At 46.7% G+C, this 14,470-nt stretch overlaps 1 protein-coding gene across 4 annotated transcripts in view; it reads left to right on the forward strand.

Moving 5' to 3' along the window:
• Auts2 (activator of transcription and developmental regulator AUTS2) overlaps positions 1–14,470 on the forward strand; it is a 1,087,122-nt gene that overhangs the window by 739,572 nt on the left and 333,080 nt on the right. For all 4 annotated transcript variants that reach the window (XM_087903578.1, XM_087903577.1, XM_087903580.1 and 1 more), the window contains exon 5: positions 12,705–12,734. In XM_087903578.1, the coding sequence (XP_087759704.1) occupies positions 12,705–12,734 (30 nt within the window). The remainder of the gene's footprint in view (positions 1–12,704; positions 12,735–14,470) is intronic.

The raw sequence follows: 14,470 nt of genomic DNA on the forward strand, positions 1-14,470 counted from the left end.
TAAAGCAAGCAAAACTGGAATCTGCCCATGACAGATTAAGGTTTATTGATAGAACACCTGCCTAAAATCCCCCAGTGAGGGACTGAGGGCATGGCTCAATGATAGAGCCCCTGCCTAGAATCCCCCAGTGAGAGGCTGGGGTGTCACTCAGTGGTAGAGCACCTGCCTAGAATCCCCCAGTGAGGGGCTGGGGTGTGGCTCAGTGGTAGAGCCCCTACCTAGAATCCCCCAGTGAGGGGCTTGGGTATGGCTCAGTGGTAGAGCACTTGCATAGGTTGTACAAGGCATTTCCAAATTCAGGAAGGAAAATAAAAGAGAGAAATTGGTTAAAAAAAATAAAATAAAAAACTCCTCCCCTAGGTATCTTTTTGTGATGCCGGTGGGAACAAGATACTTTGGAGCAGAGGGCTCTTTGCTGCCCTACTGTTGTGTCCTGCCCCATTCTGCTGTTGCTGAATGTGAACATCAACCGTTTGGCGGAGAATTGAATCTTGTTGGTGCCACTTAGCATGAAGGCAGAGCTGAATTCCTTCCCTCACAGCCTTGGTGGAAGGAAGGAAAAGAATGGTTGTGGCAGTGTCATTACCCTGAGGAAAAGAACTAAGAGCTATGGGCTCTTTAAGAAACATGCTTTTACTTTGGGTGTTGCAGAAAATAGAACAATTACCTATTGAAGTCAAAGACGATGAAAGAAACATCTCTGTATATAGTACCCTGGTCATTTAATCTATTCTGATTCACTGTGCTTTTCTGAAGGTGAATCAAGGCAGGCTACCACTTCTTAGCAGTTGCAGCAGCCCTTCCCTAGGCCAGTATCCAGGGTGACTGCCTGAGGCTCCCTGCCGGGCTGGACATTACCTACTCAGAGCTGGAGACTCCTCGCAGGTGTGTCATGCCCCAGAGCAGGTGAGCAATGCAGAATAAGTGGTGGCAGGGAGAGAGGGCGGGAGAGGGGATCCACATTGCAGGGCATTGCTTCTGGCGTTCTTCATGGTGCTCAGGAGTGCACTCATCTGTAGGGTGATTTCTCAGGGCAGCCATAGTGCACTTTGCTCACGGGCTGAGGAGAGGACTTTTGTCTGAAATAAAATAATCCTGTTATGTCTACACCAGGCTCAGATAGATTGGCAGCACCCCACTTACACACATTTGAGAGAGGAGGAGGGGAGGGGGAGGAGGGGAGGGGGAGTAAGGGAGGGGGAAAGGAAAGGAAGTGGGGATTTAGCTCACTGGATGAGAGCGATGGCTATACAAGTGTGATGACCCAAGTTCAGGTTTCCCCATAGACACATAAAACTAGGCATGGCCATGTAACCCTATCGCCCTAGCTGTTGGAGGCAGGGAGCCGCCGCTATTAAGACAGGAGTATCAGTAGGACTTGCTGGCTGGCCAACCAGCCAATATAGCTCAAAACAGTAAGCTCCAGGTTCCATTTGAGAGGCTATTACAAAGGAATAAGGCTAATAGAGATCGAGCAGAACACCTGGCATTGACTTTTGGCTCATATACCTTCACAACACTTGTGCACATGCAGATGTAAATTACACACTAAAAGAGAAAGGAAAACAGTCATGGTAGTGTATCATGTAATCCCCAGATGATGTTCAAGGATTGCTCAGGTACATAGTGAGTTCAAGCCTCCCAAGGTCCATAAGACAAACAAGGAAGGGGGAAAAAATGATCACAAATCATTTCCTAATGTTGATTGACCTTTTTAATGTAAACACTATTCTGAGTGCTTTATGTGCACTGTACGTGTGTGCATGTGAATTTTATATAATTAACTATATTAATTATATAATTAGTAATTAGGTGCTCTCTGAACCCCATTTGATGGATGATGAATCAGAGGCTGAGAAATTCAATTGCTTGCCCTAGAAGGTCTTCTAGCGTTCATCCGGTAGAGGTAGGATTCGAACCTGGCCTCTGTCTCTATGGTTTTAGATGGATCACAGTAAGATCTTCCTAACAGCTCCTTATCATTTAGGTTCTCACCAAAGGGTAGCAGGCTTTGTTTCCGTGCCTCAGCTCTGGGAATCATCACTCTTGAGTCTTAAACACCCCTCCTGGGTTTCTAGATCAGGGACTGGTTTAAACCAGCCTTCTGCATTTCTGCCTCCTCCTCCTCCTCCTCCTCCTCCTCCTCCTCCTCCTCCTCCTCCTCCTCTTTCTTCCCCTCATCCTCATTTCTCTTATGGAGCACATCCTAAATAAGGATGGTTGCTGTGCTTTAAGGGCATACAAATGGCTTGCCCTCACCTGTCAAGCATGATCCTTGTATTTTACCAGGCCCATTATGAACGCAATCTTTCTGTCGAAAATTTGCATACCTCCTTTCTTGAAAAGTAATGACAGCAATTTCTTTCCCTGCGCTCACTCTCCGAGTGTCTCATTTAACGGCACCTGTGAAACCGACAGGCACAGAGATGAGAAGTGAAAGAGAGCAGTTGATTAAATCATCATCAAGTCGGGCCTCAGAAAGTCAATTCTGCTCGCCGTCCGCAATGATATCCTTTTATCTTAAAGTAATGAGCTATGGCACTTTCGCATCGGGTAATGCGATAAGTTCTATTAGCATGTTCCATTTGCCTCACAAGCAAGGGCAAGTCATTTTAGCTAGCTCATATCGCCGCAATCAAAGCAATTGGCTTCCCAGGCAGAGAAGAAAGGGAAAAGGCTCAGGGTGATTTCTATGGATCACAACACAGCGGAAAAAATAGACTCTTGTATTATTTTAACCCGTAACGTACTCTTCCTTTTTACTCCTCAGCAAATTTGGGCTAAATTATTAGTTCACCCAGGACTTCAGGAACCAAGGGTGAGTCCAGGCAGGCCTGGGGGCAGAGGAAAAAAAAAGAAAGGGTAGCATTGCTGGGGTCTCACGTGGCACATGGCTGGGAAAGAAAACCAAGACCGCTCCCGACTAATGCCGCTGTAGACTCATAATCAGCTCTTGCTCTCTGCCATCCTCCAAGTCGTTAGTAATAGGTCTGCACACAGGCAAGGATTAGTGCTATTGATAGCTTGGAATCAGCAAGCCAATGGCAAGGAGGCAAAGCATCTACTCCTCCAGAATGTTGGACTTACAGACACGCATCACATACCCAGGTTCTGCTTGATGTAACATGGAACCCAGGATTTCCGGCATGCCAGGGTACTACTCTACCAACGGAGCCACATTCTCAGCCTGGGCCCTGAGATTAGCAAAATGTTCTCTCTTTAGCCCAGGCAGTAGATGCTTTGCCTCCTTGCCATTGGCTTGCTGAGCCAGGAGGATCAGGAGCTCAAGGCCAATCCTCAGCTACCTAGCAAGTTGGAGGCCATCCTGAGGTACAGTAGACCCTGTGTTGGAAAAAAATCAACCCAAGAAACATAGGTTCTAGGCTATCCATTTCACCGTTTTGTCTTTGGAGTGTACATATGCTTATACATGACAAAACATAGCTTCTCTTCTTGAGTGTAGAGAATGATGAACTCTGAAGGTTTGTGAAATACCCACTCTCCCTTCATTCCCCAGAACCAAATAACATGTCAGTGATCTAAGTGGAAATTACAGATAGTTTTATGAAATATACATGGATTTCAAAGTGGCGAAAAAGGTTGAATTTCTGAGCCTTAAATCCCCAGATTTGGACTGTTTGTTCTCTGTAAGCAGCATAATTGTGCTTTTAGTGAGTGAGCTGTCAGGATGGAGCTGCCCACAGTGGGCACTTTAGTCGTATTTTTTCAATGAAAATATGTGGCTATCTGAGCGTTGTCGAGAAAGGGAAAAAATCGTGCTTGCTTGAGCCAGAGAGATAGATGACTCGGTGGGCAAAGCCCTTGCTCTGCCTCCCTGAGGACCTGAACTTAGATCCACAGCACCTGGTGGTGAACACCTGCAAGCCCAGCACTGGTGACATCTGAATAAAGAAACAAACCTCGGGGTCTCGTTGGCCAGCTGGTATAGCCGGAATGGTGGTCTCCAGCTTGAGCAGGAGACTCTCAAAACATAAGGAAAGGAACTATACTATACAGGAGTAATAGCTAACATGACCTCTGACCTCCACATGTCACACACACACACACACACACACACACACACACACACACACCTCTACATCTCTCAGATCACATTACCTGATTGAGTTCTATCTATTTCCAACATGCAAAATACCAAATTCCAGGAGCTCCCTACATAGGAATGCTTGACTACAGGCACCAAAGCCCAGAAGCTTGTAAAATTTGATGCTCTCCGCTCTCCTCAACAGCTGGACGGTGTATTATTTTCTAATGAGCTCACCCTGCGCTCGCCGCTTTATTCTTTAGAGTTACTGTTTAGAACACACATCTTTTCATCATGCTTTCCCAGTATCTGAGCTATTTTTGACCCCCTGTGGAGTTATTGTTGAGACAGAAGGGAGGAACTAGGACCTTCATTTTACACTGAGGGAAAAAAAAATATTCCTAAAACCACTTTCAGGATTAGAATGCTCTTTATTTCAAGGGCCCCAGTAGCTTTAAATGTCATGTAAAGTCCAAAGCCAATAAGACAGCTAGGTCAACAGTGGGAAAGGGGGTTCTTTGGCACAAGATGGCTGCCTGAGTGTCTGTGCTTGTGCAGGGAGTCGGGCTCGTGGGAAGCTGCCAGCGGACGTGTTTAGTCGCCAGGCTGCTTGCTGGCTTTTTACAGGAAGGAAATAAATGTCATGTTTTCTTCAGGTGACTTCTTCAGAAATTGCTTTTAGGTAAGGGATGTCTTTACTGTCTTAGATAAACCGCCTGGCCCAAAGGGGGAATCGATTTGTTTTGTCTCTGGCCAAGGTAAATGGTACTTGATGGCGAGGTACTCTGCTTTACAAGTTGGGGGGTCCCCCCTCATTTTCCTCCCATTTCCTTTAGGCAGAAAAGAGAATAAAATAACTTTGTTCAGCAAGTGGCGTTCAGCCCTGACATCTTTGGTGGTGATGATAAATGGATCTGAGGTACAGAATAACTGCTCCAGCAAGGTCCATTGAGCAGAATGGAGAGCAGTGCCCTCCTCAATGTCATTGCGTGTGATGTATTCAGTGATTGCCACTTTCTGCTTAAGAATGCATTCCATCATTGGCTACCCAGAATCCCATCCCCGTGTCTACGGGCCAAACAAGGCTGCAGACCTTCGTTTGTTCCGACTCGAAGCAGAGTCTTAAACACACGTCCCGAGATCCCCCGAATAAAAACAAGGAGAACTTGCTTTTGAGGAAATGTAATAAATGTCTTAATCCCATCATTTTGGGGTGTTTTGTATTTTTAATTGAAAGACATTTTCATCTGAAACTTATGTCTCTGCTCTACTAGCAATTTTATTTTTATTGCATTTATTTAATTAATATTTGTGTGTGTGTGTGCATGTTTGTACATTTGTGCTCTTGTTCACACATGTTCGAGGTAGAGGTCAGAGGACAACTTGAAGGAGTTGGTTCTCCCATTCTGTCCTGTGGGTTCTAGGGATGAACGCAGGTCATCAGGCCTAGAGCAAGTGCCTTTACCTGCTGAGTCATTTTGATGGTCTGTTAAATAAAAACAAACAAACAAACAAATGCTTTCTTTGTCACCTATGCTAATAATCTGTCAAGCATGTTCAGACAATCTTCCCAGTATTATGCAATCATATTATTGTAGTCTATACTTTTTTTTTCCATTTGGAGTCACTTGTCTTGTTAATTGTACTTTACCTAGACTCAAACATAGAATATGTTTAGTTAGGAATATGTCTTAGTTAGGGTTATTATGGCATCGATGAAACACCTTGAGCAAAACACAAGCTTGAGGAAACAATTTATTTGACTTATACATCCACATCACTGTTCATCATCAAAGAAAGATAGGCTAAAACCTCAAACAAGGCAGGAACCTGGAGGCAGGAGACTGCAGAGGCCGTGGAAGGATGCTGCTTACTGACTTATTCCTTATGGCTTGCTCAGCCTCCTTTCTTACAGCACGCAGAACAACCAGCTCAGAGGTGGCCCCTCCCACAATAGACTGGGCCCTCCGCTATTGATCACTAATTAAGAAAATGCCCCTGCAGGCTTGCCTACTGCCTGATTTTATGGAGGCAATTTCTCCGTGCATGCTCTCCGTCCTCTCTGATGGTTCTGGCTTGCGTGGAGTTGACTTAAACTAACCAACATAGGGCAATTCTTATAAAGGATGAGGTTGATTGACTTATCAGTATAATTGAACACCAAGAGTGTGTCGAGGCTTGGAGGTAAAACAAGATGGAGACTAGACCTCACCTCAGGAACGATGTCTGCCATGGCCAACCCTAAAATGTAGTTGGGCAGAGCTGGGAAAGTGAAGCTTAACATTGTTTTAAGAGACCATTGGACTCACAACAAGAGACTGGGAGCTGTCTTAAAGAGGACCAGCAGGTTTTTAGGTTGAAGCTTGGAGGAGGACACTCTAGGGTAGAGGGTATGGCTCCTTGTGAAGACGGGTGTGAGGATGTGTCTCATGACTGGGTGTTGCTGGAAGGAGGAATGTGTTAGATAAGATCTTTTCCAACCCAGCCCTGCTGGTGAGCTGTGTGCTGTGAACCCTCTGGAAGATTAGTCGGGTGGCTCAGAGTGAGCTCTGGGAACCTTACAGAGAAGTTATTATAACATCGCTTTATCTCTTAAATCTCATGAAAATTTCCATGTAATTATTTTGCTTGTGTGGGTTTTTGAACCAGGCTCTCTGGGTAAGCCTGTCTGTCCTAGAACTCACGTGTGTAGGCCAGATTGGTCTCTCACTCACAGAGATCCCCTTGCCTCTGTCTCCTCCATACTAGAAGGCATGGACCACCAGGTCCTGCTTGTTTTCCTATTGAATTTTTCTAGAAATTTATCTTTTTTATTAACCATGGTAGTGCCCATGGAAGTAGCTCAGTTGGTGGAGCATTTGCCTAGCATGCAAGAAGTTCCGAGTTCCATTCCCAGCACTGCTTAAATGGAGTGCAGTGATACAACGGTAATCCCAGCCAACACGAGGGAGGCCAAGGTAGGAGGATCAGGAATTCATCCTTGGTGTTGTAGCAAATTCCAGGCCAGTGTGGATTACATGAGACCCTGTCTTAAATAAGTAAGTAGGAAATAAATGAATGAATGAATGAATGTCAGCAAGCATCCACCACTACACCAGTCTCTTGTGTGGTTTAAAGAGTTGAAATAGGAGGACTCAGTACCTTCAACAGTTGACATCCAGTTCATGAAACGACCGGGAAGTCACAGTTGAATGGTAGCCGTGATGGGGTGGCCAAGGCTTGTCTGGAAATTCTTCTCTTCCTATATCTGCATTCAAAGCCTGTGGTGTTCACTGCAGACCTCCCGGTTGGCTCCTCAAGTATGGTGGCTTAAAGTCCCGTCTTAGCCTGAGGACTAAGCGTCCATGATTCTTTCCCTGTCCTTCCTCTCTGTTGCTTGCTGTTAAGATGGAGGAAACTATTTCCAGTTCTCTCTCAGGGCTTTGAAACCCTGTCATGGAGAACATTCCGACACCTCAAGCTCCCATTTGGTGGGCAAACTGTTTGCTAATAAACCAAGGCAGGACCCTGATGTCAAAATGCTTAAGACGGCAAATCAGCTGGGACCCCTTTCTGTGCCTGACATGCCTTTTCCATCTCCCTGCCTCCTCCAGAACATAAACCTGAACCGGGAGGCGGTTCAGCGTGAACTCTTATAAATTGGAGTGAGTGTCTAGGGACAGGGGAAACAGACACTTCTTCCTTTAACCTTTGAAGACCGACAACCATCTGGCCCGAGAAAGATCCACAGCGGGTCGAACCCGGGGTGTGAAAGCTGGGCAGTGTATTAAATGTGAATTCGAGACTATGACTTCTCCCCACCCCGACTCCATAAAACAGCCTCCCTTTTTCATAAAGCACGCCTATAAACCACTGCCAGCGAGGCAGAAAGCCCGCTCAGGACCCCAGCTCGCTTTCCGTCTGGGGCTGTCAACAAACCCCCTTTATGAGTGGAATAGACCTCTTATATGCACCCAGCTTTTGGCTTTTTTCTCTCTCTTTTTTTTTCCTGCAGAGTGTGTGAGGAGCCAGGCTGGGCAAGCGTCAGGCGCTGTTTGCTGAACGCATTTATTGCCTTTGCATAATTTATGAGCTGGAGGGGTTGACCGCCATCGCTCTCTGCCAGGGGCTGGCACTGGAGGCTCCTGAGAGTGGAGCTGTAAATTGGATGGTGAGCTCCTGCTGAGCTCACGGCAAAGTCCCTGGGTCAGTATGGGAATTTAATACCAGAAATGGGGCTGTTTTCTCAGCGCACCATGTGGGCCCCTGGTGCCACAGACCGTGTTTCGGCAGACTCTGGCTGGCCTTGCGAGGGGCCTGTCACTCACGAGTGTGTCGTGTGGGGAGCCCCAGCATTTGTAATCAGCTTGGCATCCGTGTGGCTTCCATAATGGATACCAGTAGGTCTCAGTTCTCCACCATATGCTTAACTCTGGAGGCAAGGTGCTTCTGGGTATATCCGTAATTACTTGGTACGGAATTAAGTGGACCTTGAAATTAGAACTGGACTCTCCAAAAGCGGGGTAGCTTAATGCCTTGATAGAAATAACCATTCCCAGAGACTTACCGCTGTTTGGATGGGGGTGGGAGAGAGCGCTTTCCCCACTTTCCCGGCTTCTTCTCCTGAGCGTAGACCCTGGAGGACGGAGGGAAATGTGTCGCTCTAGCCTTCATTGTCATAACCTCGTATGGATAGCTGTGAACATCTGGGAGAGAGTAGGCGTGACAGAAGGCAGCACTCTGGGCTGGGGACGGAGCTCAGCAGTACGGTTTCCTATCATACACAGGCCCTGGGTTCCCATCCCCCAGCAATTCAAAGTTAAAAGAAAAGAAAAGAAATCAGACTCTTCTCTTCCCACCCCCCCTCAATCAGGCTGTCAGTCTTAAAATGCACTTGAGATTTTATGGTACAAAGCAATAGAGCGGTTACACCCTCGGAAGAACACAACCACCTCCACCCACCCCATCCACCCACGGTTCTAGGCCTTCGGGGACTTCATCTCACCCAGTCTTCTCCGCTCAACGCTCACCTCGTCTGATACAATAACCAGTCACGGATTGGGCAACAGAATGTAAATACAGACGTAGCTACTGCTGAAAATGATGCCCTTGGACTTGACGAGGGTCTGTCAGCCACTCTGTGTCCGATAACCCTGTGTGGCCTAGGAGGCAGAGAGAGAGAGAGAGAGAGGTAGATGTTACAGTTCTCACCCCAGGACTTGGGAACGTAGAGGTGAGAGGATCGGGAATCCAAGGCCTTCCTTGGTCGTGTAGCTGGTTCAAGGCCAGCCTGGAATACATGAAATTCTGACTCAAAAACAAAGACAAATAAATATATTCTATGTAAGTTTCTAAATATTCACAGTACTGAGGCAGTGGTCTCCTCACACAAGCATTTGGATGGAGATCTTACTAGCATCTCTTGGTAGCACTCAGGGGTTAACTTGAACAATAATAACTAGTTTTCTTAAGAAAAACAGGAGTCTATTCTAGCACATGGGTTCAGTGGCTCAATGACGTCAGACTTCTCTTCCTTGGGGCTCTCCATCCTGTGTTGGCATGGAGGCTTTGGGGGTTATTTAAACCCCACATTTACACAATGACGGCTGTAGATGCACAAGTCATGTTCTCACCTAGGAGGACTTGAAGGTCAGAGGCAGGAGCTGCCTACTTTTTATTGAGACTCTTAAATAAATCTGTACTGTTGTGTGTGTGTGTGTGTGTGTGTATGCGCACACGCGTGCATGTACACATGTGAGTGTTTAATGTGTGTTCTCACGTGGTATGCCCGCATACACACTTGTGCTGTGGAGCCCATGCGGAGATCAGAAGACAGCACAGACTCAGGAGCCAGTTCTCTCCTCCTAACCTGGGATCTGGTGGTTAAGCTGAGGTCATCAGACTTGTGCGGCAAGTGCTTTTCCTCCCTGAGCCTTCTTGTAGGCCCAAGATTCTTTCCCTCCTCCTTCTTCCCCTACCTCAGCATCCTCTGCAGACTTCAACTCTCATTTGACCAAAATGGTTCTCATAGCTACCCAGAAGTGTAAGGAAACCGTGTGGGGGAACGAGTCCTGCCCTTTTGAACTCTAGGAGATCTGGGAGAAGAGAGTTGTGGCTCTCTGTCCTGCAGAGGCAGCTCTGTTTCATTTCCTGTTTGCCCTGGTGGCTCCATCTGCTCCCATGTACAGGTGGCCACAGTAAAATCCTTGGCACCCTCCTAGACTCACCTGCCGCTTGCCTTCCCTGGACGTGCATTACCGAGACCTGTCAGCTCTCACCGCAGCTCTGCCGAGCCGTCTGCTTCACCCTCTTCCAAACCTGGCACTCTGCTGGCATAGACAGCGTCCTACATGCCAGGCTTCTCCCCCGTGATCATCTCTCTTCCTGGTGGGTACTCTCTCTCTGCCACCCATGCAAAGTGATCCCATCTGCACACCACATTGGGTGAACCACGGAGCAGCCACAGGCGCTGTCCTGTGTCTCATCTTGGTTGAGTCCAGCTCGGCAGGGCCTTTCCATGGTAAAGGCGTACGTGTAATCACACCTTCTCTGTGTTTACCGTAACAAAACTCATGCTGTATTATGTGTATGTATGTGTGCACATGCTTATGTGTGGAGATCAGAGGTCAACCTTGAGAGACTTTCCTCAGGCTTTGTTCGTCTTTTTTATTGAGGGTCTTTCCCTGGGACCTGGATTTCACCGAGTGAGCTAGTCTGCTTGGCCAGAAAGCCCCAGGGATCCTTCTGTTTCCTCTTCCCCAGCACTAGGATTACAGATGCATGCTGCTGCTACCATGTTAATTTTGTTTTTTACATGGGTCCTGAAAATCAACCCAAATTCAAGTCCTGTGATTGATTGCTAGGAGAACACTTTAGCAATTGAGTTGTCTCACCAGCTCCATTGTTTAACCCATTATTTGTTAAGAAAATGTTCTTGCTGGGCAGTCAAGGCACATGCCTTTGATCCCAGCACTCAGGAGGCAGAGGCAGGCGGATCTCTGAGTTCGGGGTCAGCCTGGTCTACAAGAGCTAGTTCCAAGACAGGCCCCAAATCTGCAGAAAACCCTTTCTCAAAAAACCAGAAAACGAAAAGAAAAGACTCTTGGGGTTTTTGTTTGTTTGTTTGTTTTTTCTGGGATCATCAGAAGTGGAGAATCTTCGTTTTTAGAAGATTTTTTTTTTTTTTAGTTTTTAGAAGACTTGTTTTTTGTTTCCCCTGCTTCTGTCAAGAAACCCAAAACTGTGAGAGACTTCTTTCTTTGGTTTTCACAAACCTGGAGCAACAGGCTTATCATACTACTTATTGCTCTTGGTGCATCACCTACAGGGAGTTTGCCTTCTAACCTCAGGCATCAGTAGTAGTCACTTTTCTCATTGCTGTGACAATATATTTGATAATAGCAACTTATGGAAGAGCTTATTTTGGCTCACAGTTCAAAGGTATCGCCCACCGCGGTGGGGAAGGAATAACAGTAAAGATGTGAGGTGGAAGTCACTATCTTAGTTACTCTTCTGCTGCTGTGAAGAGACACCATGGCCACAGCAATTCTTATAAAAGAAAGCATTTGATGTGTTTTTGTTACAATTTCAGAGCTCAGTTTATTATTATCATGGCAGGGAGTATGGCAGCACCCAGGCAGGAATGGAGAACTGAGAGCTCTGTATCCTGATCTGTAGGGAGAGGGAGCTACACTGGGCTTGGCATGAGCTTTTGAAACTTCAAAACCTACCACCAGTGACACACTTCCTTCAACAAATCCATGCCTCCTGATCCTTCTAATCCTTTTAAATAGAGCCACTCCCTGGTGACCAAGCATTCAGAGTAATTGGGGGTCAATGTTGCTTGAAACCACAGTGATAGTACACCCACAATCCAGAAGCAGCAAAGAGATTTGAGCACACAGGTTACTCTCTCCAGCGCCGTGATCCTTGAGATGGTGCCACATTTAGAGGGGGGTTCTTTCCTCCTCTGTTAGTTCAATCAAGAACTTCCTTACAGACATTGCCCAAAGGAGATTCAAGATCCTGTCAAGTTGATCATCACTATTGACCATCACAATGTCACATGTGTGGAGCCTTGTTCACAGTGTTGAACTCAAAGTGTTGGCAAGAGATTTCAGTGTACGAAACGTGTTTTCTTCTTGAGAAAAGATTCAAGAGAAAGACAGCCAGTCTCCAAAGCTGAAGGCAGAGCACATTCTTCTGCAGAAGTGGTTTTATTCCGGGACCTTTGGAAGGATCCTGAGTCCACTTCATGATGTGGCAGTATTAGCCCCTGGCTAGGTGCTCCCTTGACTTTCAAAGTTTTTTTTTGTAGAGGCAAGTGGATCTGTGAGTTCGAGGCCAGCCTGGTCTATAAGAGCTAGTTCCAGGACAGGCTCCAAATCTACAGGGAAACCCTGTCTTGAAAAACAAAAAACAAAACAAACAACAACAACTTTTTTTTTTTGGTATGATGGAGTCTCCTGCTGTGTAGACTCCAGGGATCCTAGGACACTGATATGAGGGAACTGACAGAATGGATGTTGTCCTGTGTTCTGCACCTGGAGCTGTAGAGCGCCTCCCAGCCCAGGAACTTCTCTCCTTTCCTATGTTTGCCCTACCCCCGGGGAAGGTGGAGTGTCTGAAGCAAATTGCATAATCACCGCACTGACCTTTATTCTCTTGTCTTCATTTTCAGTGCGACAGTGACAGCGACCAGGAAGAGAAGGTAAGATGCCACCCCCTCCATTGCAGATACAGCCCTTGAGCTCCTGTGTGCACCATCACTCCCCTGCTGGTACCTGTTCCCCCCTGCAGGATGTCTTATTGTTCACACTGTGACATTTTCAACGATAAGACACACTGTGCCAAATCTGTGACATCTACCTCTTTGAAACATGCTCCTTCATGTCCCCTGTGTGTCACACCAAGTTTTCACTTTATGGATGGTGACACGTAGACCCCGAAAACACTTTTAAAAAGGAACTGGATTTTTTTTTTTTTTGCTCATGATGAAAACATTGAACTTCCTCCTGTGTATTTATAATGTCATTTCTACCTCCCTTTGCTTGACCTCTGTGTTTGCTCTTGTTTTTCCCTAGCTTCCTAATAGAAATGTCAGTGGTGTGCCCCTAGGAATTTCCTCCAGGGCAGTGTGGGTGGGGTGGCCAAGAGGACTCTGCTCTCTTCTGTGGGTTGGTGTTGGGGAGGGGCGTCTCCCTAGCAGGCACACCCTCTACCTGGAGGTTGAGGCCCAGCCTCAGTGTACCCAGCTCAACAAGGATGAAGACGGAACCCAGGCTTTGAGCCTCCAGAAGATGGATTCTGAAGCCAGGAAGTAGGTTTTCATTTTCTGTTGACGGAAGCCAAAGGTTTGTGGTAGGTTTTTTTTCCTTCCTTGCTGCTGGCATCTACCAACCAGGTGTCTTTTCATTTTCACTGATGCCTTGTGTAATTTGAAAACTTACTCGAATCTCAGAATTTATGTGCTGCATGGTACCAAAACAATTGACCAGTGCCCCCTTGCCCTGTACCCTGTTCCGTGGTGTTCACTTCCGGCTTGCTGACTGAACCTCCCCAGAATCCCACGGTTCATGGGTAGTGATTGTTCCCTATCCATCTCGGACTTTCTCCCTCCGCCTCCACAACAGCCTCCAGGAGAGAATCTGAAGGCTCCTGTTCTCCACTGTCATTAATTTGAATTCAGCATATGTAGCCGGTTATAAAACTCGAGACATCATCATCTGAGCAGGTCAAGCATATTCAGATGAAGACAAATGGTGCTTATTTGATTTTCCTTAAAATCAGGAAATGAAAAAAGTGCTCTCTGGAGAAATCACGCTCCGCCTGACTTGGATGATAGACCAGCGCGTGTCCCCCAGATAAGAACAGGCTCTCGCCTGGAGGTTTTTATCTCTGAAGGACGGCCAGGACTGTCAGCTTGCTGACATGTGCATTATCCATGTCATTTTAAACAAAGTGACCTATGGAAGGGTGCGCCGTGCTGTGACATGGTAATGGGCTGTTGGATGACAGCGGAAGTACACACTGGGTAGGGGGCTGAGGGCTCTCCTTTTGTTTAACTGACAAGTTGAGGCTTCCTTCCTCCAACCCCGCCCCCCAGGAGGAAATTTTAGCTTTTTGGAAGTAGGACCTTGGCTACCTTGGGCACCAACACATGCCAGGGATTGGTGACATCAAGCAAAATGCAAGTGACGCCTCGAACTAGCTCCAAGGTCATGTGGGCATATGGCAAAAGTAGCCATAATTCTGTGGGGTGTCTCTGGCACCCAGGAAGGTGCAGAAACCTTCTGACTGTTTTAAGAGCTTTACTGGCAAGCAAGAACTGAGCTCACTTCTCCAAAAGCGTGGGTTTTATTCAAGGTCTTACTCTCCAAGCATAGTTGTATGTGTGCATCTTCCTGTATGGGCAGGTGCATGTGCATCTGTGTGCAGTTGGATGCA

Source organism: Myodes glareolus, chromosome 2 (genome assembly GCF_982192425.1).
Source record: "Myodes glareolus chromosome 2, mMyoGla1.1, whole genome shotgun sequence".
Lineage (NCBI taxonomy): Eukaryota > Metazoa > Chordata > Mammalia > Rodentia > Cricetidae > Myodes > Myodes glareolus.